Below are 23,757 nucleotides of genomic sequence, written 5' to 3'. Positions count from 1 at the left end.
CCACTGCCCACTGCAGAGCGATCCGTTGCTCTATGCTCCCGTGGCTCATACAGGAGGACATGCGGAGCCCCATCCTGCAGGAGTGGGTGGGGCAAGATGGAACTCAACTGGAAAAATCAACCAAAGAGGCCTAGGACTTGAGAGGTGGGAGAGGCAGTATGCACGAGAGTCTGGGGGTGTTGGGGAAGGGTGGGATTCCCAGCTGTGGGCTGGCTTCTCTCAGGGAGGAAGGTTTCCAGCTGTCTTCTCGGAGCTGTCTTGTTTGAGCGGGGATCCAAGGCTTTGAAGGCTTAAGTGGATTAAAGTAAATTAACAATGTCCTAAGCCTGCAAAACGCGTGCACACCCTCAGACTTCTGATGGCTCCTGGAGTGCTGGTGGCTGTCACTGAACAGGACAGAGGGGGATAGAAGGAGTGGATTCTTAGGGCTACCCTCCTCACATTGGGGCCCCTATGGCAGCTCCTAATGAAACATTTCCTCCCAGGGGCTTTGTTGGGGGCAATATTGCCCTGGCTGAGTCTGGGGGCCGGGACATGGAAGGAGAGCCGGGGAATCCCTGTCTCCCGACCAGGCAGGTCTCTATCTGTGCAAATTGGGTTGGGGGAGGAAGTCAGAGAGGTGGGATATGTCTTCCGTGTGTGCCTGGGTTCCTTGAGACCATTTTTGATCCTCAGGTATGCATTGAATGAATCTGACTTCTCACCCCATCCTCCTACAGAATGAAGGAATGCCCCCCTCCCCTTCCCCATTCTGACAGCTTTGAGTTTTCCTATCTGTTCGCCCAATTTTTATTGGGCCCTGCTTTGTGCCAGGCACAGAAGGGGATGCTGTGGGGCCTCGGAGGTGAACAAGAGTTTCCTCTGCGTACCTAATGATCTCGTATTGTTGGTTAAAAGTCACTGCCTTTGGTCCCTCAGCCCAGCTGGTACTGGTTCTGGTCTTGGACCAGGACCGGTTCTCTTGTATTCCCACATCCCTTAGTATGGCTGAGCACACAGTAGGGACTCAATTCACGTTGGGCAAAGGACTGTGCTCTGGGGATGCTGTGCTCAAGAGAAGTTGCCCTAATCAAGGACAGCACCAACCCCAGCCTCCAAGCCCCCTAGGATGTTACACTTCCTTTCTGACCAATCTGTAGGCTGCCAGCCTTGTAACTGTGAGTTTCCCTCTCCCCTGACACCTGACTGAGCTGTGAATAACCCCTAAATACCCTAGAGGAGCTGCCAGTCGCAGAATCTGACTGCTGTTTTTCTGTTTTGTAAGGTTAAATTTTCTCATGTGGGTTTCTCTTAAGGGGGGCCAAACTGTGTTTCTCTTCAGCCTGCATATTCTCTCATTTGCCAGTGTTACCTTTCCAGGCAGCAGGGGAAGCCAGCCTGGACTTAAAACTGGCGGTGGTTAATCCACAAGGTGGGTAATTGAATTGACTATAACTAAAATCACAGGCGCGTCATGGAGAATGTCATTTTTCTCTTAAAGTCACCATCCAAAGGCTTTGCCGCACACGGAGCTCGGAACGTGCTTGGTGTTTTAAAGACAGCCTTCCCTCTTGTATCCTTGGCCTGTTTAATACGAGCAGGCTGGTTACCTTCCCAAGGCCCCCCCCAGGATCCCCGTGCTATGCCCAGCCCCTTCTCTCCCCACTTCCCCCATCCCCCTTGCCCATGTGGGTGAGGGCTACTGGGAGAGGGACGGAAACTGGAAGAGGCCACCGCCCTCCATGCCCCCACCCGCACCTCCCCATTTTAATCCCAGCTTCTACCCTGTTTCCTCTTCTTTTCCCCTCCTCCCCAAGAAAGGGCCTAAGTGAAGACTGAGCTGGGAAGTCCCCAGATGGAGTATCTACTGCAGACCCGTCATGCCACCTCCTCCCTCATTCAGCTGCCTACATCTGGAATGACGTTGTTGAAAGGGAAGGAGAGAATTAAGGTGTAACCTGTTTGCTGCTGTTAGGGAGCACCCAATCTCATAGGGACAGCAAAGACCCCGCCCTACACACACACAGAAAATATTTGACCACATTCAGAGTGGTCAAATACACAATAACATACAATGGGAATGGAATGGAAAGGATAGAAATAATGTGGAACAAAATAAGATCAGGGTGGAGAGGTTGTAATCCAGGAAGGCTTCCTGGAGGAGGAGGACCCTTGGTTTCATTTCTAAGGTAATATAATATTTATCCAGGATTTCTGAGAGGTCAGCTAAAAACCTAACCCACCAGACTCCAGATCTACTTCTTATCCTATATTGCCCAAAAGCCATCGTGACTACATGACAATTCTTGCCAACCTATAGTCACCAACCTATAATCACCTGCTGGGGGCAAAGGTAGGCCCAAGGGGTTTGCTTCATTTTGCTGCAGAATTTCTTTCTTCTTCTTTTTTTAATCATGCCTATCACAGTTTTCTGAAAAACATCCAACTCACAAAACCTCCAGTTCTCCAGGGAGCGATTAAGTGTTTGCCTGTCATGCAGAAATGAAGGGCTGCTTTTACTCTGTAGTGGAGGGATAATGAGCAATGATTTATTTCCTTTGGATTACACACACAGACTCTCTCTCTCTCTGCCTCTCTCTCTCTCTCTCTCTCTCTCCTGGCCCTTCTGTGAGTCTGTTGCTAAGGCACTGTGGGGAGAAAGCACAGTGCCTCCCATTACCCTGAATCTTTACCACCATCGGCATGAAAGTTCCTCTACTCCATGGCTCTCTCCTTACTGCTGCCAGTTCCCAGCCATCCATGGGTCATGCATAGGCTGAGAGAGAGCTATCAGGAGGCTGTGAATCAAGAAGGGAGAAGTGTGTCTCCAGCAGGAGGGAAACAGAGAGAGTCAGCTGGCACTTTCTAAGCAGGCCCTCCCAGACCACTCCCCATCCACCCAGAGGCTGTGAGGTCTCTTTTCTGCCCACCCAGTCCCTTTGAAAGGCCTTGATTGGGAACAACCTTCCTTGGAGGCAGGGTGGACACTGATCGCCCAATCTCTGTGCCTCCCACCTCTGCAGAATCTTGTCTGAAAATGCAATTCCCCTCACAAGAAGGGATTGAGGATTATTCATATATTCGTTCAAACACTGCTAGGTGCTGGACTGAGCCTGGAGATCTAGGAAGCAAAGTCTTTCTTGGCCCCTAGAGCAAACTACCAGGCTAGACACACCAGGCAGTAAAGTAGAAGACTACGGGAGCCCTTTACCCTGGCTTGAAGCAGTCAGAGAAGGCTTCTTGGAGGAGGTAGGGATGGGGGTGAACAGGAATTGTTCCATCGAGGGAGAACAGAAGCACAAAGGTTTGCAGGCTCTTGTGGGATGGTTTTGGGGAAGTGTGAAGTGTTTATTTAGTGTGGCTGGGGTGGAGAGTTTAGGGAATGTAAAAGGTGAAGCATCATTCTTTCAGGGGATCAGTAAATAATCACTGTGCCAGGCACTGGACTTGGGAGGACAGTGGGCCAGAACCCAAGGGCCTTCGCAGGAGTTGGACTTTTCCTGGGGGTAGTTGGGAGCTGTGGATGGGTTCTGGGCTGGAGAGTGACATGACCACATTTGCATTTGAGAACAAGCGTTCAGGTTGCTTTGTGGGAAAGGGACTCAAGGGGCAGGCCTGGAAGCCAGGCTGGTTAGGAGGCTGTTGGCACTGCTCCAGACAAGAGCTGGTGGTGGCTTGGATGGAGGTGGGATACAGTGGGAAAAAAGTGGATGGATTTCAGAGGCAGTGTAGAGGTAGAACCGGCAGGATTTGCCAGTGTGTACTCATGTGGCTAGGGAGGGTCTGGGGAAGTCAAGGGCGAGTATAGGTATCCCTTCCTGCCTCTGTGGGGAGGGTAGTGCCCTCCTCTGAGCTAAGGAATGTGGCAGAACAATGACTACAACACCCACTCCCTGGGGGCACACAGAGGTGGGCAGGTGGCACCAGGTCTCCCGGGTGCCACTGCCCCACTTCCCCCTGACTTTCACCCTTCTGTTCTGTGGTCTGCTGTGGTGCAGCTGGGAGCCCCTGGCCCAACTGTAACCACAGGGTTGCCTCCCCCTCCACCAGATCTGCAGTCGTGGGTCTCTAACTTCACCTACCCTGGAGCCCGGGATTTCTCCCAGCTCGCCTTGGACCCCTCCAGGAACCAGCTCATCGTGGGAGCCAGGTAACAAGGGGCAGAAGGGTCGGGGCCAGAAGTGCAGGGGCTTGGAGCTGGGTGGAGGGAATATTATTCAGAATGAACTCACCTGGGCAGACCCGCATGCTGGGCCCCGTCCTCTCTGCTGGGCCCTCTCTGTGTGGATGTCTGTCCCCCGACAGAAGGAAGAGTATTTTGGCTGGGTGGGGGTGGGGGTGACTCTTGACCTCGCAATCTCAGTCAGCTGCAGGCCTCTGTGGTTGGCAGTTAGTGAGGGCAGGGACACCTGCTAGCCACCTCCTGCCCGGTCCCTGCCTAGTCCCTGCCTAGCTGTCAGAATGGTTTTCTGGGCCAATTCCCTGGGAGCTCCATGCAGAGAAGGTGCCCAGGGGCCCCCTGCCGGCCAGCCGGCGGCCTGCACCTGGGACAGCTGGGTAGGGGTAGAACCTTTCCCGAAGGACCTCACCTGCCTTTGGCCTGACCTCTTAGTCCACTGTTCAGATCCAATATCAACAGACAGTACTCTCCGGGGGGACCTGTGGAGACTTTCTGGGTGGACTAGGAGGAGCTCATTCCTCATGAAACCACAGACCATTGGCTCTGGTAGGGAGGGGGCTTAGAGAGGGCCGACCCCAGTGGCTCTCATTTGCAGTCCCTCGCCCAGCAGCACCTGAGAATGTGTTGGAAATGCAGATTCTTGGGTCCTTCTCAGACCTCTTGAGTCAGAAACTCTGGGAAGAGGCAACCTGTGTTTTAGCAACCCTTCCAGGTGGCCTGATCACACTCAAGTTTGAGAATCTCTGGTATCATCCAACCGTCCTTATTTTAAGCAGGCAGTAGCAGAGGCCCTGAGAGGGGAAGGTGACCTTCCCAGCATCACATAGCATGATGACAACAGGGTGTGGGGACTAGAGCCAGGTCTCCTTAACCCAGGCCTAGAGTTTCTCTGCAGGTCTGTCTGTGTTATCGCCTGGGACTGCACTACTTTTCAGCTCTGCAGCCCAGAGGTTCTGACTCAGTGGGTGTGGGGTTGGGGAGAGGGTGGCCACTGGGTTGGGTACTTCCGGGCCATGCTGTAGCTGACCATCTTGCCCTGGAGCTTTCCTTAGTGTCTCCACCCCTTCATTTGCTGTATGAAAATGAGGCAAGTCAAGAACAGAGCTCTGGATTAGGTGTGGATGAACTGGATTCCTGTCCTGGGGGATCTTGACCTTGGAGCCTCAGTTTCCTCATTTGTAAAATCTGGGTTACAGTCTCTGTGCCACCAATCTCACAGGGCTGCTGTGAAGCTGGGCCTGAAAGCATTTTTCTTTTAATTTTTTAATTTTTAAATTAACTATTTTGTCTTATGGTAGGACATTCAAAAGGTACAAAGGAGTATATGGTGAAAAGCAGGGCCACCTCCTCAAACAAGCAGGACCCCTGACTGGAGGTTCACCTAGTGGTGAGGTTCTTGACTGTGCCCCCAGAGGGAGTCTGTCCATATGCAACTATACAAGAGGATGGACTTTATTTTCCCAGCAAAGAGAGTAATTGTTTTACTCTCTATTTTGAGATGACTGTTGATTTACACACAGTTGTAAGAAATAATAGAGATCCATATACCCTTCACCCAGTTTTCCCCAAGGCTAACATCTTGCATAACTGTAGGACAACATTACAATCAGGAAACTATCCTTGATGTGATCCTTCAACCTAATTCTGATTTCACTCGTTTTACATGTGTACTTTAACAAACCCAAATGGTAGCGCCCGAAGACTCTACTTTGAACCTTGTGAAAGCAATTCCAAAGCTGCCCTTTATTCCGCACCGGCCACATGCCAGGCACTATCTTATGTGTCATATATGTAGTAAGTCACTTACCACATGTAGTAAATGTAGTAAATCACACATGTATTTAATCTAATACATGTAGTAAATCATGCCTGCAGTAAATCATTGAATCTTCACAAGTGGGTGAACCCAGGAAGTGGGTTCTATGTACCCCCATTTTATGGACCAGGAAACTGAAGCTCAGAGAGGTTAGGTTACCCTGTGACTGTTGTCACACTGTTCTTCGTCATCTGCTCTGCAGCTTCCCCAGAAGGTGGTTATGTTTTCTGTCTGGAGGCTTCCCACACAAAGATGGAGGGACACTTTTTCCTGCATCCTCGAGCCTGGCTATGCCCTCAGATGGACAGGGAAAATCAATTCTAGACCTGGTCCCTTAGGCTTCTTAGAGCCAATGTATTGGGTCTTTGGCCACTTTCTTTTCCTGTCTCCAGCTCATTTTCCTTCCTCCTTTTCTTCTGCCTGACATTGTTTTCCCTTCTTCTTGACCCCTGGACCTCTGGAATTCAGGCTAGGGAAATTTTTTATTCATTTATAACCGTTCCTTGTTCCGCAAGGGATTTAGGGTGGGTCAGGCTACAGAGATTTCTCTCTGTTCTCATATTCCAGCTCCCAGGAGAGCTGACTGCGATGTTGTGATGAATGATTTTTGATGGGATAAAAATGAATAAAGTGATGCAATGTTTCCCCTAATTGTTAAAGCTGTGAGCAGATGCCTGTGTTACCTGAGCAGGCAGCTGGGGCACAGCCATAAGCTGGAGCTCATCTGTTCCCAGGCCAGGAGGGTGGGATGGGGAGAGCTTTGCTAAGGACTTGGGGAGGGGGTTGGAGAGGGACAGCAGAGGCCTGGAGCCAAGGTCACCCGGGAGGCCCGCCTAGCCCCAGGACAGCAAAGAAGCTGAGTGGGGTCTGGGCCTGGAGCCAGAGCTGGGAAGAGAAGCCTCCCGGCCTGCGGCGTCTCCTTCCGGCTCTGGATTCCTTCAGCAGGGGCCCTCTTTCTCTTTCTGGCCCACTCCGCAGCCTTTCCCCTCATTTCCCTCCTCAGCTGAGGTAGGCCAGAACTTTCTAAAGTCTTTATTCCTAAAAAGTTTAGGAACCAAAACAGGAATAGCCCAAAGAAGACAGAAGAACCAAAGAAAGAAAATTGTTGGGGAAAACCAAGACTTTGCATCTGTTCAGCGTGAACAGAGCCTTTAAATGTGCATCACACCATTCCTCTGTCTCCACAGTCCTGTGAAATAAGAAAGATAGCCATTCACTTCCCCATTGTACAGATGCAGGCACTGAGGCTCTCAGAAGGTGGCAGGTGGCTGAGCTGGAATTCTCCCTGTCTGTGCATGGTAGCCTTCTGACTCCAGCATCCATGCAAAGAAATTTCAGCAGCGGCTGACACTTAACGGTATTCAATAAGTGTCTGGTATCATTATTACTACTAGTAGTATCCTCTTTATTACTGAAGGTGAAAACTGTTTGAGGTAGATGAGTCTGGAAGCCCTGTGCAGGCTGGACTGTGGGGAGAGGGATGGTGAGGTGGTGGATGGGTCCAGATGAGGTGGTCCAGAGAGGTGGCCACAGAAAGGTCAGAACCGGAGTCACTGACTGCTGGAGAGACTGCAGGCGATGAACAAACAAATCGGACTCAGGACCCCGGGACATGGAGCCAGGAGAGATGGCTGGCCTGTGTGAGGCGGGGTGAGGCAGGGTGGCTGGCCAGGGTAGGAGGAAGCTGGCTGTCTGCATCCCTGTAAGAGTGCTGAGGCTTTACATTTAACAGCCTCCACGGTTGGAAAAGGTGGGGTCAAGGGGTTCCTCCCAGGGCCAGCTGAGTCGGCTGGGAGCAGAGACAGCATGGGACTTGGAGGAAAGTCTGGGTTTGAATCCTAACTCCTTCACTTACTATCTTGGTGACTTGGGCCATTTACCCACCTTGCTTCCTCATCTGTAACATGGAGCTTCCTGGATTTCCTCCCAGGGTTGTGTGAAGATTAAGTGAGCAAATGGAGGTAAAGCTCTCCTTGGGGGTTGACCCTAGGCAATCAGCACCCAGTCCTGGCATCCCAGGAGGCCCGAGCCAGGAGGTCCTGCCTGCAGAACCAGCGTCACTTAGGATGTCTGTTTCCATTTTCACAGGAACTACCTCTTCAGACTCAGCCTTGCCAATGTCTCTCTTCTTCAGGTACGATTGCTTTCGTCCCTTCCCTTCCTGTAATTTCCCCTATTCCAGAGCCCAAGGCAGGGCAACGCAAGTGGCACCATTCAGAATTCAGCCCCTAAAGTTGAAAACAGGAGCCACTTGTTCTTTTCACTGGCCATGTACTCAGACCCTAGCTATCAGAGTCACCGCTCGCAATGTATGTGGAGGGAGGGTGTGGCTCACATATACGCAGAGGCACACAAGGCTCTGGCATCATGCAGCGAGGCTGCTAATGAGGAAGGGAGGAAGAGAATGCCAGGCTGGGGTGACCAACTGTCCCTGTTTGTCTGGGACTGAGAACACAGAACTTCCAGTGCAAAAACTGGGACAATATTGGGCAAACTGGGTTGGTTGGTTATTGTAAGTCCCCAAACCTGGCTCCACAGGAGGGTCTCTAAGTTCAGGCCTCCACGGAAAGGGTGTTCCTAGTTCCTTTCCTAGCCCAGTCTGAATGATTCCGTTCTAACTCAGCATTTTCTTTGAGCTGTGATTGATTTATTATCTGCTGCCAAAAAGGACTTCCCAAGCATAATTCCCTAAGTGTTCTGAGAGGCGTTTTAATGGGACTCCTTGATCCAGAACATTTATCCCAGATTGAGAAACAGATGCCAAACCATCTTTGCAGAGGCTGAATATTGTAGAGAAAGGAAGGCCATCTCTTTTTCTTCAATGAGGGGAGAGCCTCAGTTCTCATGTCTAGGAGACATGTTCTGGTCTCCCAATGATTAAGCATTCATTGAGCACTTACTGTGTACCAGAACTCGTGGCTAGGGGCGACAAGACTATAAGAAATTCAGAGTCTCTGGCCTTCAGGAAAATATGATGAGTGACTAACCTAATCAGAAGTTAGAACTTAGTCATTTGCTGGGCTGTTTGGTATAGAGTTTCACTGCCACAAGGGAGACCTTCTTGGGGAGCTGGTATGACATTCTGGCCACACCTGGGTCCACACACCCAGGGGCATTGCAGCTCTTGGCTGGTTGCTAGAGAGGAGGTATAAGGAAGCAGAAAATGTGTGCCCATTGGAAGGGAAGTGTTGGGAGGAACTAGGGCAAGCTGAAAGAAAATGCCATTCATCCATTTGTCTGTCCATCTGTCCTTCTATCCATACGTTTACTAGCCAGCCTGCCCATCCATCCATCCATCCATCCATCCACCCACCCAATAAACATTTGTTGAATAACTACTAAAGGCCAGGTCTCATCCTAGGCATGGTACAAGGCATTTGAGTTCTAAAGTGAATCAGGCCCAGTACCTTGCCGCAAGGAATATGCACATAAGAGATCACATATGATTCCCTTGAGGAGCTGTGCAGCATATTCCTGGGATCTGGGCTGGAGCAAGGCAGGGGAAGTTCCCCAGAAGCAGCATCTTGTGGCCTGTGAGCTCAGTCACAGGCAGCCAGTCCAGAGCCTAGTTTCCATTGGCAGGAAAGTAAGCCAAGATGCCAAACCCAGCAGGTCAGGGCCTGGGGGAAGCCAGTGCAGAGGAGGTTCAAAGTGGGTGGGAGGAAGTGGACCCAGGGGTCCCACCCTGAGCTCCAGGCAGCTGGCTTTTTATTTGGTTCCTGTGGTGTGCAGATGAAGGCCTTCTAGGAATGTAATGTGGCTGAAGGGAGGAAGAGAAATAGATACACAGAAATAAAAGCAAGGCTGTTAAGACTGGGCTTGATGACTGAGTTCTAGGGTTTGGTTCATCCAGGTCAGTGTTGACCTGGTGTCAGCCTGGGGCAGGTATCTTATGGCAGCCCATAGCTCAGGCTTGGAGCAGGGTCTCAGCTCCAAGGGCATTCCCTGAAGGGCCATACAAACAAGCCCCCAAAGCGCCAGGAACTGGCTTGACCACCTTTCCCAGTATGTCTCTTAGGGGCCTGACTTCAGGATTTCAGACCAGATTCACTGTGACAGAACTAAGGGAATAAATAAACTTTATGTCCACGTTCCCACCCTGGTGTGTACCATCTGTCCACAGAGGGGAGAGAACAAGCAAGAGGTTGGGGCGGGCCATCCAGCGTCCCCTGGAACAGACCTTGGCCTCTGGTCTTCAGTGCCCGGTCCTCCTGTCTGTTGTCTGGCCTGGTGAGGAAGCCCTGACTTGTAACTCTCAAACCCTGACTTCAGGGGTTGCCCTGCCAGTGCCCTCTCCGGGGGCTTTGGGTCCCTGGTTATAAGCTTTCAGTTCTCAGTGTCTGCTGTCACCAGCAACCAAGTGCTAAAAATGATCTATACCACTTCGCTGACAGGGGCGGCTGGGCCAGGGTGCCCCGGCCCAGCTTCCTCTACTCTCCCTGTGGCCTGGGGCTACACTTGGGTTAAAACTCCCCATTACGGAGCCAACTGATTCTCCCACTTGGCCCCAGGGCATGATTTAAGCAAACTTAAAACTCAGTGCTTTATTGATAGTTTAAATAATTAACATTCCGTAAAGAAAAATCTAAATGTAAACAGTTTTTGCAAACGAGTATCCATTAAGGGACTTCTAAGTACCTAACCCCTATTAAGCAATCTATGTAAACCACTCTTCCTTAAAGAAAATCGAATGCCCAGCTCCTTCCCAATCCTCCAAGCTCTGAAGTAGGGAAGAGGTGCAGCTAGGAGCAGATGGAGCAGTGTGTGTGTTGGGGGTGGAGGAGTGGGGGGAAATCAAATCAGCTCACCTGTGTGGTTATTTGTCAGTGTAACTTAATAAACTGGTACTGGGAAAGAAAAGGAGGCTAGTGATCGACAGCGTCCCCGGGCTGCTGAGAGGACCAGCATGATGAGCTGTCTTGGAGTTGGCAATTAGGAGCTCGTGAGCGACCTTTGCCAGAACAGTTCCATGGGACGACCTGGCTGGTGGCCTAATTGCAACAGATTTATGATCTTGGTTTGCCAGATATCCTGCGAGGCAGAAACGAGGACTGTTCTGCACATATGCATCAGGACGCATAATGGGGCTTTGTTCGGGCCTGGGCAGACATGGAGGGCGATGCCTGAGCTCTCTTCCAGTTTATCTCCATGTCCTCCAAGCTCAAATCTGGCAGCCCTGGAGTGGTTTGAAGTTGAAACTCCACAGAGCAGTGGACTTAATGCTCCAAAGATGCATTGACATTCAGCCATTGTCCCTGGCCCCCAAGTGTCCGTGGGAGTTGCTGAGTTTACACAGAGATGATCCACATCCCTGGGTGTCGCCTGCTTCCTCTCACAGCATGAAAACCACACAGCTACTGTTACTAGAGATCATCCTGGAATTTCTGGGACAGCCCTTGTTTAAAGCACTCTGTGTTCCAGATTGATCAGACACGTCTCTCTACACCCCTTCACAAAACTCCACTAAAAAGAGTGAGAAATTTTAAAGGGTGCACATTCACAACAACAGAGAGAATGAAAAAGATGTCAGTGAAGAAGAGATTATGCATTCTGGGGCAATGGAAAGTGGATAGAGGCTGGGCACAGTGGCTCACTCCTGTAATCCCAGCACTTTGGGAGCCCAAGGCAGGCGGATCACCTGAGGTCAGAAGTTCGAGAACAGCCTGGCCAACATGGTGAAACCCCATCTCTACAAAAATACAAAAATTAGCTGGGCATGGTGGTGGGTACCTGTAATCCTAGTTACTCGGGAGGCTGAGGCTACTCGGGAATCACATGAACCCAAGAGGCGGAGGTTGTAGTGAGCAGGTATCGTGCCACTGCACCCCAGCCTGGGCAACAAAGTGAGAATCTGTCAAAAAAAAAGAAAGAAAGAAAGAGAAAGAAAAAAAAAAGTGGATAGAGCAGGTCGGCTTGCAGAACGGATGCAGTGGACAGGCAGCTGACTCCTCAGAAGGGCCCCAAAATTGGGTGTCCCATATTGTGTGATGTGAGGATGAGGTACAAAGATGAAAGGGAGGATTGATTGAAATTCTCTAAATTAAAGGGTTGGGACCCAGGTCTCCTATCCCATCCCGAACAGCAATCCCTTCTTGCATCTTCTCCCTCCCTCCAATAAAGGAATCAAGACCCTTTCTCCAAAGATTCAACTGGAAAGGCTCCATATTTAGGGACTCCTAAAGGGCACTGATGGGGTGTGATCAAAAGAAAGTCTACTTCCTCCTCCCACTCCCTGCTCCCCCAGCCCCACTTCCAGGCAGGAGACTGAAGGAGTCTTTGCTGGAAAAACTCAATGACTCCAGAGACCAGACTTTTAGAATATGACATAGGGGTCTCCCAGTGAAAAAGGCTCCTCACCCAGCACCCTACGAGAAGCCCACCGGTCTCTATGAGCCCTCCCATGGATTTCCCAGTGAACTGCTTAGTACTTTACTCTTAAAGCAAACAAAGATGCTTTTTTATCATGTAATTTCATACACACACAAAAGCAAAGAGAATTGTACATGAACCCTGTGTACTCAATAGCACTTAAAAGCTTTAACAATTATCAGCTCATGGTCAATCATCTTTCATCTACATACATCCCCCCACGTCCCTGTCCTGAAGCAAATCTCAGACATATCATAACATCCATAAATATTTCAGTATACATTTCTAAAAAATAGGGATTCTTTTTTTTTTTTTTTTTTTTTTTTGAGGTGGTTGATTCTGTCACTAAAGCTAGTGGCACAATCATTATTCACTGCAGCCTCCAACTCCTGGCCTCAAGCTGTCCTCCTGCCTCACCTCCCAAAGTGCTGGGATTACAGGTATAAGCCACCATACCAGGCTGGGATTCTTTTTATTTAAGTGGCCCAAAGTTAATAACTTCATGTCACTAAATGTCCAGTTAATGTTTACATTTCCCTACTTGTCTTATAAAATTTAAAAATAATTTTGGTTATTTGAATCAGGATTCAAATATGCTGCAATTTGTTGATATGTCTCTTTAAAACAATATTTCTCTCTGTGCAATTTTTTATTGAAGAAACCTGGTCACTTATCCTATAGAGTTTCCCACAGCCTGGATTTTGCTGATTGTAATGCAGGTGGCATGACTGAACATGTTGCTCTCTTCCCTGTATCACCTGTACATTGATTGTTAGAGCTAAAAACTTCAATCAATTTAGATTCTGGCAGGATTACTTCATAGATGTTCTTGTGTCCTTTCTTTAGGAGGTACATAGTGTCTGATTTTCTCTCTTTTGATGTTAGTAATCAATGATGATCTTTTTCTAGATCCTTTAATTCTTTAGGTATTACAATCAATTAGCTGGGCTACTTCTATAAAAACAAACTTTTTGGGCCAGGCGCGGTGGCTCACGCCTGTAATCCCAGCACTTTGGGAGACCGAGGCAGGTGGATCACCTGAGGCCAGGAGTTCAAGACCAGCCTGGCTAGCATGGTGAAACCCTGTCTCTACTAAAAGTACAAAATTAGCCAGGTGTGGTGGTGTGCACCTGTAATCCCAGCTACTCGGGAGGCTGAGGCAGGAGAATCACTGGGAGGCAGAGGTTTCAGTGAACTGAAATCATACCATTGCCACTCCAGCCTGGGCGACAAGAGTGAAACTCCGTCTCAAAAAAAAAGAAAAGAAAAAAGGAAGAAAAAACACCTTTTCCTCATCTACTACATGATGACCCAATGATGTAGTCATATAGGAAAGGCAGGATAAATAGTTGATATTCCATCTTTATTTACTAGTTTTCAAATAATGAGCTGGTTTGCTAGTATCTTTCAATGGTGAGCAATTAATTTGTCTTTTATTATTATGTTCACTACAGACTTGTGGATATAAACATTGTTGATGTCTTTCAATCCATTGCAGTTATCTTTCATGACTACCCCATCTTTCACCAGCGGGGACCTCTTCATGTTAGCTCCCAGGTCCTTTAGACCCACCCCAGTCGTCTTTGATTACGTCCTTGCTGTCTGATGTGACAGAAAGTTCCAGTCTTACCTTGTGCATTTGCTGCCCCAGATCTGGAATCAGCCATTTTTCCAAGAAGCCCTGGTTCCTTTCTGGGGGAAGTGGTTAGTAATTTATTTTTAGGTATGAACAAATAGACAGAAATCACCAGACATTTGAGGAAAACCTCTAAAGTGAAAGAGAAGGCCAAAACAAGCAAATGGAATGAGAAATACTGTCAGAAACAGAAACAATGAGAGAAATAATTTTAAAAAATATTGGCTGGGAAGGGTGGCTCACTCCTGTAATCCCTGCACTTTGGGAGGCCAAGGTGGGTGGATCACCTGAGGTCAGGAGTTCAAGACCAGCCTGGCCAACATGGTGAAACCCTGTCTCTACTAAAAATACAAAAAATTAGCTGGGCGTGGTGGCAGGCTCCTGTAATCCCAGCAACTCAGGAGGCTGAGGCAGGAGAATCACTTGAACCTGAGTGGCAGAGGTTGCAGTGAGCAGAGATCGTGCCACTGCACTCCAGCCTGGGCAACAGAGCAAAAGTCTGTCTCAAAGAAAAAAAAAATTCAATTAATGATAAACAACCAATTAGTATCTTCTGAGAGATACAAAATATTTTGTTTATAAAACAATAAACTTAAAATATGGAAATTTAAAATGTGATTAGGAAAATACACATTGAATTGAAGGATGGGAAAATGATGTTGAAGAAAAACCTACCAGAACAGCAAAAAAGAAATGAAACATAGGAAAGAAATATCCGAAAACTAGAGGATCAATGCACAAAGGCCAATGGTGGATTGGAATATTAAGAGTTCCAAAAAGAGAACAGAGGAAAAGGTGAGGAAGGAATTAAGGATGAACTAACATAAGAAAATTTGCCAAAACAGAGAATGAGTCTTCAATGCTAAAAGGTTGACTGAGTTCCCAAAAGAGACCCGTCCTAAGGCACATCGGTGTGAAATTCAGGACACTGTTATTAAGGAGAAGATCCTAAAAGTTTCCAGAGCCTAAAGAAAAAAAGAAAAAGAAAATGTCATCAGACTCCTCAATAGCAATGCTGGAACCTAGAAGACAATGGAGGAATAAATGCCTTTAAAATTCCAAGTGAAAATTATTTTCAACCTAGAATTTGGTATCAAAACTACCAATCAAGTATGAAGAGAGAATAAATCAGACATGCAAGAATTTGAAAAATTGATCTACCGTGTTCCTTTTCCTGGGAAGATACTGGAGATGTGTTCCACCAAAATAAGCGAATAAATCAAGAAAGAGGGAAACATGGGATTCAGAAAGCAGGAGAGGAAAGAAGGTAAGTCCCAGGCTAACAGTCAAGCAGGAGGCCTCAAGAGCAGCCAGAACACTAGGCAGGAGGATGGAGGCTGGGGGATGAGGAAGAGGATGGGAACTCACAGATTATCTGAATCATTTGTGCATGCAGTAAGAAAATTATATTGAGGCCAGGCACGGTGGCTTACACCTATAATCCCAGCACTTTGGGAGGCCGAGGGGAGCAGATGACTTGAGATCAAGAGTATAAGACAAGTCTGGGCAACAGAGCAAGACCCTGTGTGTACAGATAATTTTAAAAACTAGCCGAGTGTGGTGGTGTGCACCTGTGTTCCCAGCTACTTGGAAGGCTGAGGCAAGAGGATCACCTGAGCTCAGTGTTAGGTTTTGAAGGGAAGGTGAAGGTTAAAGAAAGACACACACACAGCAAGAGGGTGGCTCAACAGCAAATGCAGGCTTTATGCCCAGCATAAAACCTATAGAAGTGGGAAACTAGCCTAAAGCCAGAGCCCACCACTGCTTACAGGCTGGGAGTACTTATAGGTATGGACGGGAGGGGTCTGGGCAGTATGGCTTGCTGCCCAGCGGGATATTGATAAGATGTTCCCATGATGAGGCGGTTCTGGCCCTTATTCCCGTGGAATGTCATCATAGTGTTCCTTGGACCTTTGCCCAGCGAGATATGATAGGGATGTTTCTTTAGTTGGGCCTTTGTCTACCTTGTGGTCAGGTGATTAGGAAGGATGTTTCTCACAGCCCGAATGCCTGGGAAATGTTTCACTTTGACCAAGGTTTGCAAAATAGTGGGGAAGCTTAAAATGGTGCAGTTTGGACTAACACCCAGGAGGTCAAGGCCGCAGTGAGCCATGATTGTGCCACTGTACTCCAGCCTGGAGGACAGAGCAAGACCTTGTCTCCAAAAAAGCAAAAAAAAAAAAAAAAAAAAAAAAAAAAAATCATATTGAGAGGGATGTGTAAGACCTGTTGGACATTTGGGGAAAATCGGTGATAGTTCCATACAAAACAAGCAAATGGAAACAATCAAGACAATTATTCGTTCCAAGAAAAACAAAACATTGTTCAAAAAAGGAAACCTTATCAGAATATGAATATTTCATTGATTCTCACTCACATGCACATGTTTTCACATTTTAATGAGTCTGAAGTTGGGACCTGTCTTTCAGTCAAAGACATCTGACAGTCACATTCAGCCAGGTGCAGTCTTGATGTTGTCATGCCTGTGCAGGTGTGAACTTAGTCATTTTTTCTGGTGTTCTGACCAGACAACAGCAACCCCTCGACGTTTCAGTCCACAAACCATTTTAGGATCACATGAGGGAAGAATGTGAGTCCTGGTGTGTCAGAAAACCTGTGGGCATCTTTTGGTGTGGTGCTCATTCTGTAAGCATCCAGACTTGCAGGATGAGGTCAATGGTATGGAAGAAAATTGTGGAGATCAGAGTGGAATGCTCTTTAAGAATTATTGCAACACTGACACCTAGGTAGTTCAAAGAATGAATGGTTCTCTAAACAGACAAACAGCAAAAATGAGCACTGACAACTCTAAAAAGTGATTCAGAAGAGATGAACCCTGAATTCAAAGGTTTAAGGATACTCAATTTTGCATATATTTTTTGTATGCCAAGATTGATATATGATAAAACATATGTCTGAATAACAGCACTTTCAATATGTGTACTTTAAAATTTTAACTAATAAGAGCATTTGATTGGCAGCAATTTTGTTTCTCAGTGGTTCATATTACAAGTTGATGGTGCCATACATTCAGTGAAATCTGGGGTACTGGCTGTAAATACCAATGTTGATTTTAATTAAAACTGTCATTATAATGGGAGGATGGGGAGACGGGAAATGTTATGTGTGCTTTGGTGCGGGGAAGAACGGTGGTGGGTAAGTGGGAAAAATCTTCACCTCCGTAACAGGAATTCAAAAGATGAAGACTGAGATTGATACATATTTTTTAGAAATCGATTTTAAAAAACAGAGAAACAACTAAAAGAGGTGAAGGTGGTTGTCCTTGGGAAAAGGGGAGGGGTATGGGAGGAGTGGGTCGCCGGGGTTTTAATTAATATGTTTTAATACTATTTAACTTTTTAAACTCTGTGCATCATTAATTTGATAAAAATAATTTTTGAAATAAATTAAAAATAAATAAATGGTCTCAAAAAAGCCATTCTGTGCTGTTCTCTCTATAAACATATTTACTCTTTTGGGGGCATATGGTCTAACTTTTGGTTAGAGAAATCTATTCACTGTGAGAGGCTGCAGGATGTAGCAGAAAGAGCTTAGTTCCAGTGTCAATTGTCTGGATTCACATCTTGAGTTTCTCGCTTACTAGCTGTGTGACCTTGGGCAACTTGCTCCACCTCTCTGGACTTTAGTTTTCTTCCCTGTAAAACAAGCAAAAGACTGTGTATTCCACTGTTTTCTGTGAGGATCAAAGAGAAAAAGTGTGTCAAGTCCCTGGCACAGTGCCTGTCCCATTGTTGAGTTCAGCGTAACTTTAACTTCTTTTATGGTACAGCCCCCCTTCAATGGGATCAAGGCTGACCCCTTTGATGTGCTCCTCTGCTCAGAGGCTCAAGGACCCTTTGCTCATGCGGTCTTCCCAAAGCCACCCACCATCCGGGGCTTTTGGCCTGCACTGCAATGTTTGTGGCTCATTGCTCTTTTCTGTCCCCAGAAGTCCCGAGATTTCTTATTTATGTCCCTCTCTTCTCTCATATCAAGCTCAGCCTGTGAGTTTTTGGGTCCCGAGTATGACAGTGCTCAGTTGTTTCTGTCCAGATGAATACTGTGGTTCTGTAGCCAGACTCAGGGTCCTTTGCTCTTCTCCAAGGTCTGGGAGACACAGAAGCCTGGGCTCCAAACTCATCACTCAGCTCCTGAATCCAGGGTGTGCAGGAGTCAGCCTCCCTCTGCCTCACAAAGCAGCCATCACTGGGGCAGGTTGGCTGTGGGCTGGAAAGCAGAGAGAGACCTGCTGCTCACTCTCCCGGCCCCCTGCCTCCCCTCCCACACTGCGGCCTCTGGGGCTCTGCAGGCAGTGACTTCATGGCTAGAAACAGCCTTGTTAGAAATTAAAAGCAGGTGGGCTCTTTTTTTCCCCTCCCCATTTGGAAGACAGAGCTGCTTGCTCAGGGCTGCCTCTCCCAGGACAGGTAGGCAGTTCATGTTTATACATGTGACCCAGAAATATATAATGAGCCACATCAGGGCTGTTGACATTGCCTGGATGTGGAGGGCATCACGCCTCCCTTCATCTGCTGTTCAGAGAGAGTAGAGGCAGAATAGATGAAGGGGAAGAAGGGATCCTGGGTTGGGGACAGCCCTCTCCTAATGCCATGGGCATGTGAGAACATGGCACTGTCCTGCAGGTCCCTGCATGAAAGCTGTGTCCCCAGACACATTAACCCACGGCAGAGCATGAGTGATGCTACCAGGGAAGCCGGAAGGAAAGTGCAGACAGTGGGGATGGGAGGGAGGGGAGCAATTAGGAAAGGGGAAGTCCTAGCCCTTAAGACTGTGGGAACACACATAGCCTTTGGAATCAGAAATGCGGGTTCCAGTCTCTGCTCTACACGAGGTTCTGTGTGACTTGCTTAGGTCACACAGAACCTTGGTTTTCCCCATCTGTTAAGGAAAAAGCCCAGAGTTATCACTAGAAAATTGAATCTCCTACATTCAGGGCTTGCCAAATCTTTTCTCGCTTCCTGCCTGCCACTCAGTTGAGGGCCATCTGGCACAGAATAGGCGCATTCCCCACTCAGGGCCTGGGGTGGGATTGAAGGTCCTTCGGCCACTTCCAGCTCCCTGGCTGACTCCTGGGCAGAGCTGCGTAGGGATGATGAAAGATTCAGAAGCTGTTCCTCCAGGCCACCTTTGACCCAAGCAGGCAGTGGGTTGTTGGGCTGAGGGTGCCCACCTGTGAAAGGCCTCTGGGTAAGGAGATTGGGAGCCCTCCCAGGTCCATGTGGATGTAGTGAGAGGAGCCCTCACCCTGCAGACCAGCCCTCCTTCACAGCTTCCTGTCCACTTCCGACACTGGCTGCTGCCTGCTCTGGCGGCGAGTGGCAGTGAATGACACAGCCATGTGATGTCTGTGTGCTCCCGTGTTCCTCCCCCAGGCCACAGAGTGGGCCTCCAGTGAGGACACGCGCCGCTCCTGCCAAAGCAAAGGGAAGACTGAGGTACGTGGTCTTGGCGGTCCAGGGGCCCCACCTGGAGCTGGAAGGAGGCCTGTGGTTGTGGGGATGGAGCGGCACTGTGTGGACTGAGGTACCCTGCTGGAGAGGCCTGGCCGGGATGAGCTGGGGGTCCTTGGGCAGGTGGGGATACAGCCCTGTGGCGAGCTGATCCCGAGCATCTGAGTGAGCAGTGATGCGGAGAGATGACCTTGGCGGGAGGGGACGTCCACATATGTGACCAGGACATTGGGACAGGTGGATCTGGGGTCAAGGGGAGTGTTTAGAATACTTGTTGGCATCCATGACACAGTGGTGTGAGGGTGAGATATCCAGCATCGCACCTGGAGAACTGTGCTCTCTGCTCCTTTCCTTCCTGCCTCAGGAGGAGTGTCAGAACTACGTGCGAGTCCTGATCGTCGCTGGCCGGAAGGTGTTCATGTGTGGGACCAATGCCTTTTCCCCTGTGTGCACCAGCAGACAGGTGGGCAGCTCAGCGTGGAGGAGGCTGAAGGGGGAACCATGCCGGGGGTTCTCCTGCCTAGGCACACAGCCTTGAAGGGGGGTTGCCAAATTTTGCAAACAGACACCCAAAACAGAAACAAAAGGACACCCAGTTAGATTTGGAGTTCAGATAAACAATTAAATGATATTTTAGCATAAATGTGTCACATGAAGTATTTGGGACAAATTTATACTAAAAATTTACTCCCTGTTCGTCTGAAATTCAAATTGAACTGGGCCTTCTGTATTTTGTTGGTCAGCCTTACCTTGGAGGGTCCTGACTGGGGCTGGAGGCAGATGGAGCTACTGGGAGGACCTCTCCCTCCCTGAGGGCTGCTCCCTCAGAGGGACCATGAGCTGGGCAGTGAGATGACACTGGAGGAGGGGAGAGGCCCAGAGAGACTGGGGCCCAGGAGGAAACAAAACTCAGATGGAAAGAACAGGCAGCCCCAGGGCCTTAGGGAAAAGTGTCCCCTTCTCCCCATTGTCCCCAGGTGGGGAACCTCAGCCGGACTATTGAGAAGATCAATGGTGTGGCCCGCTGCCCCTACGACCCACGCCACAACTCCACAGCTGTCATCTCCTCCCAGGGGGAGCTCTATGCGGCCACGGTCATCGACTTCTCAGGTCGGGACCCTGCCATCTACCGCAGCCTGGGCAGTGGGCCACCGCTTCGCACTGCCCAGTATAACTCCAAGTGGCTCAATGGTAAGGAGGCCCCAGTGCCAGGGGTTGGGGACTCCCCTGGTTCTGATCCCATCAGCCCACCCTGAGCCCCCCATTCATCCTCCTTCCTGCCAACCTCTGCAAGCACTCCCACTTGCCTCATCAAGGAAGAGGTCCAGAGTAGGGCAGAGTAGACCAGAGCATGCTAGAGATGGGCCCCAGATGAAATCACAGATGATGTCCCGAGGCCACAGAACGGATGGAGGCTGGGCTATTAGGAGAGAGGGAGATAATTAGGAATTGTTTAGGAAAACAAGTTATGGATAAGAAGAAATTATGGGGCCAGGTATAGTGGCTCATGCCTGTAATCCCAACACTTTGGGAGGCTGAGGCAGCAACATCTCTTGAGGCCAGGAGTTAGAGACCAGCCTGGGCAACATAGCAAGACCCTGTCTCTAAAAATAAAAATAAAAAATAAATCAGCCAGGCGTGGTGATGCATGCCTGTATTCCTACCTACTCAGGAGATTGAGGTGATAGGATGCCCTGAGCCTAGGAGTTTGAGACTGCAGTGAGCTATGATCACATCCCTGAACTCCAGCCTGGGTGAAAGAGCAAGAGCCAGCCTCTTAAAAAAGAAAGAGAGGGAGGTTATGGAAAGGGCCATATGAATTTCCTAACCCTTGGGGTTGAACCCCTGCTTCCTCACTAACTATTAGGTTGGCGCAAAAGTAATCACGGTTTTCGCCATTAAAAGTAATGGTGAAAATTGCGATTACTTTTGAACCAACCTAAATAGCTGTGTGTTCTTGAGCAAGCACTTAACCTCTCTGTGCCACAATGTCGTATCTGTAATATGGGGATAATCATAGGATTTACCTCATATGTCGATGGACTGGATTAATCCACATAAAGTAGGATGTTGTCTGGCAACCAGTGAGAGGTGGGTGGTAACACATGTTGAATATTATAGCTGCACTTGGTATTGGAAGTGGGAAGAGAGTTAGTTAGGGCCCCCAGGTCACCAAGCTTGCAGAGAGAGGGATGTGAGGATGCCCATCTGGGAAAACTGAAGTAGTTGAGTCCTCCCGACTCTGCCATCTTCTTCTCCGCTGGCCTGCCCTGCCCCTTGTTCCTCTTCTGCCCACCCAGAGCCAAACTTCGTGGCAGCCTATGATATTGGGCTGTTTGCATACTTCTTCCTGCGGGAGAACGCAGTGGAGCATGACTGTGGACGCACCGTGTACTCTCGCGTGGCCCGTGTGTGCAAGAATGATGTGGGGGGCCGATTCCTGCTGGAGGACACATGGACCACATTCATGAAGGCCCGGCTCAACTGCTCCCGCCCGGGCGAGGTCCCCTTCTACTATAATGAGCTGCAGAGTGCCTTCCACTTGCCGGAGCAGGACCTCATCTATGGAGTTTTCACAACCAACGTGTGAGTCCTGCCCTCTGCCAGCCCCTTGCCTGTGATGTCAGGAGCTGGCCTGGCCTCACAGCCTGGTGGGCTTCATCTATAAAATGGGGACTGCCGTGCCTCCTGTTGGGGGTCATCTGAGGATTTTGTGACTTACTGCTTCTGGAGCGGTAAGCCCGTGTTCTGGGTTGCTGGGAAGGGCAAGCCTAGGCCAGAGATGAATAAAGCAAATGGATCTGCCTAGGCTGCATGAAGGAGGAACATGCTGGTGATGAAGGTGGAAAAGCCTGTCTTGGATGAGGGGATGTAGCCATGGTGGGGAGGGGAGCAGGCAGCAATAGCCACAGGGAGGCTCAACAGGAATTCACTAAGGTCCCTTCCAACCTCAGGACTATGTGATTCTGCTCAATCTAACCAGCAGTCTTCTTGTAACCCTGCCATCACCTCCCATCTAGACTGTGCTGGAAAACCAGGCTGGGAATGACAGCCCCTTTTGTTTCCTAGGTGTGAGGACGAGTAACCCTCACAGATCATGGAACCCTCCTCCCACCACCTCCCTCTGTGTAAGAGGCTAACCCAAACAGGTGACTTTCCTATAAACCAAGCTTGTCCAGCCCACAGCCTTTGGGCCGCATGTGGCCCTGGACAGCTTTGAATGAGGCCCAACACAAATGTGTAAACTTTCTGAAAACGTTATGATACTTTTTTTTCTTTTTCTTTTTCTTTCTTTTTTTTTTTTTTTTTTTTTTTTTTTTTTTGAGATGGAGTCTCACTCTGTCGCCCAGGCTGGAGTGCAGTGGTGCAATCTCGGCTCACTGCAACCTCTGCCTCCCGGGTTCAAGCGATTCTCCTGACTCTCAGCCTCCAGAGTAGCTGGGACTACAGGCACGTGGCACCACGCCTGGCTAATTTTTTGTATTTTTAGTAGAGATGGGGTTTCACTGTGTTAGCCAGGATGGTCTCAATCTCCTGACCTCGTGATCTGCCTGCCTTGGCCTCCCAAAGTGCTGGGATTACAGGCGTGAGCCACCACGCCCAGCCAGCAATATATTTTTTTTCTCATCAGCTATCGTTAGTGTTTAGTGTATTTTATGTGTGGCCCAAGACTATTCTTCTTCCAATGTGGTCCAGGGAAGCCAAAAGATTAGACACCCTGATATAGACAATGATGGATAGGCACCAAGACCAAGGAAGGCACTGGCTGCACAGTGTGCTTTGTAGGAACACCAGAAGCCTATAAGCCATGGAGTGGTGTTTGCTCACTTTGGGCCCCAGATAGCAGGCACTGGATGAGGGCCAGGCTAGCTATAGGAAAGACAGTGTGAGGGGGTGGACCGAGATGAGAGTCAGGAGTAGGAGGAGAGGCATCGAAACTGACGCCATCAGTGCAGATTCTAAATAGTGTATTTATTGCATGCCTTCTCCATGCAGGTGCTTGTCCTGGTAAGGGTGGAGCGTCAGGGAGCAAAAGCAGACATGGTTCTGCCTTTAAAAGCTTAAACAGGGTGATGAATATTAAACAACAAATTTTAATCATGATAAATGCTACAAAGGGAAAGGGCAGTGTGCAGAAAAGCCTCTAACAGTATAGAGGAGTGGTGATCAGGGAAAGCTTCCTGTAGGAAGTGACATCTATAAGATGAATAGGAATAAACTAAGGGAGAGGAGCATTCCAGCCTGAGGGAACATGTGCAGAGGTTTGAGGTGGGAAGAAATGTTTCAGGAGCTGAGCAGAGATCGG

The 23,757-nt window shown here is 48.8% G+C and overlaps 1 protein-coding gene across 9 annotated transcripts in view; it reads left to right on the top strand.

Annotated features, from left to right (window-relative positions):
- The window catches only part of SEMA5B (semaphorin 5B), a 120,166-nt gene that overhangs the window by 80,958 nt on the left and 15,451 nt on the right, over nucleotides 1-23,757 (top strand). For all 9 annotated transcript variants that reach the window (XM_054482451.2, XM_054482446.2, XM_054482449.2 and 6 more), the window contains 6 exons: nucleotides 4,030-4,129; nucleotides 8,064-8,109; nucleotides 19,374-19,436; nucleotides 19,816-19,914; nucleotides 20,429-20,642; nucleotides 21,752-22,037. In XM_054482451.2, the coding sequence (XP_054338426.1) occupies nucleotides 4,030-4,129; nucleotides 8,064-8,109; nucleotides 19,374-19,436; nucleotides 19,816-19,914; nucleotides 20,429-20,642; nucleotides 21,752-22,037 (808 nt within the window). The remainder of the gene's footprint in view (nucleotides 1-4,029; nucleotides 4,130-8,063; nucleotides 8,110-19,373; nucleotides 19,437-19,815; nucleotides 19,915-20,428; nucleotides 20,643-21,751; nucleotides 22,038-23,757) is intronic.

The sequence above is a fragment of the Pongo pygmaeus genome, chromosome 2 (assembly GCF_028885625.2).
Source record: "Pongo pygmaeus isolate AG05252 chromosome 2, NHGRI_mPonPyg2-v2.0_pri, whole genome shotgun sequence".
Taxonomy (NCBI): domain Eukaryota; kingdom Metazoa; phylum Chordata; class Mammalia; order Primates; family Hominidae; genus Pongo; species Pongo pygmaeus.
The sequence above is the reverse complement of the archived record's forward strand: the minus strand, read 5'-3'. Positions and strand labels throughout refer to the sequence as shown.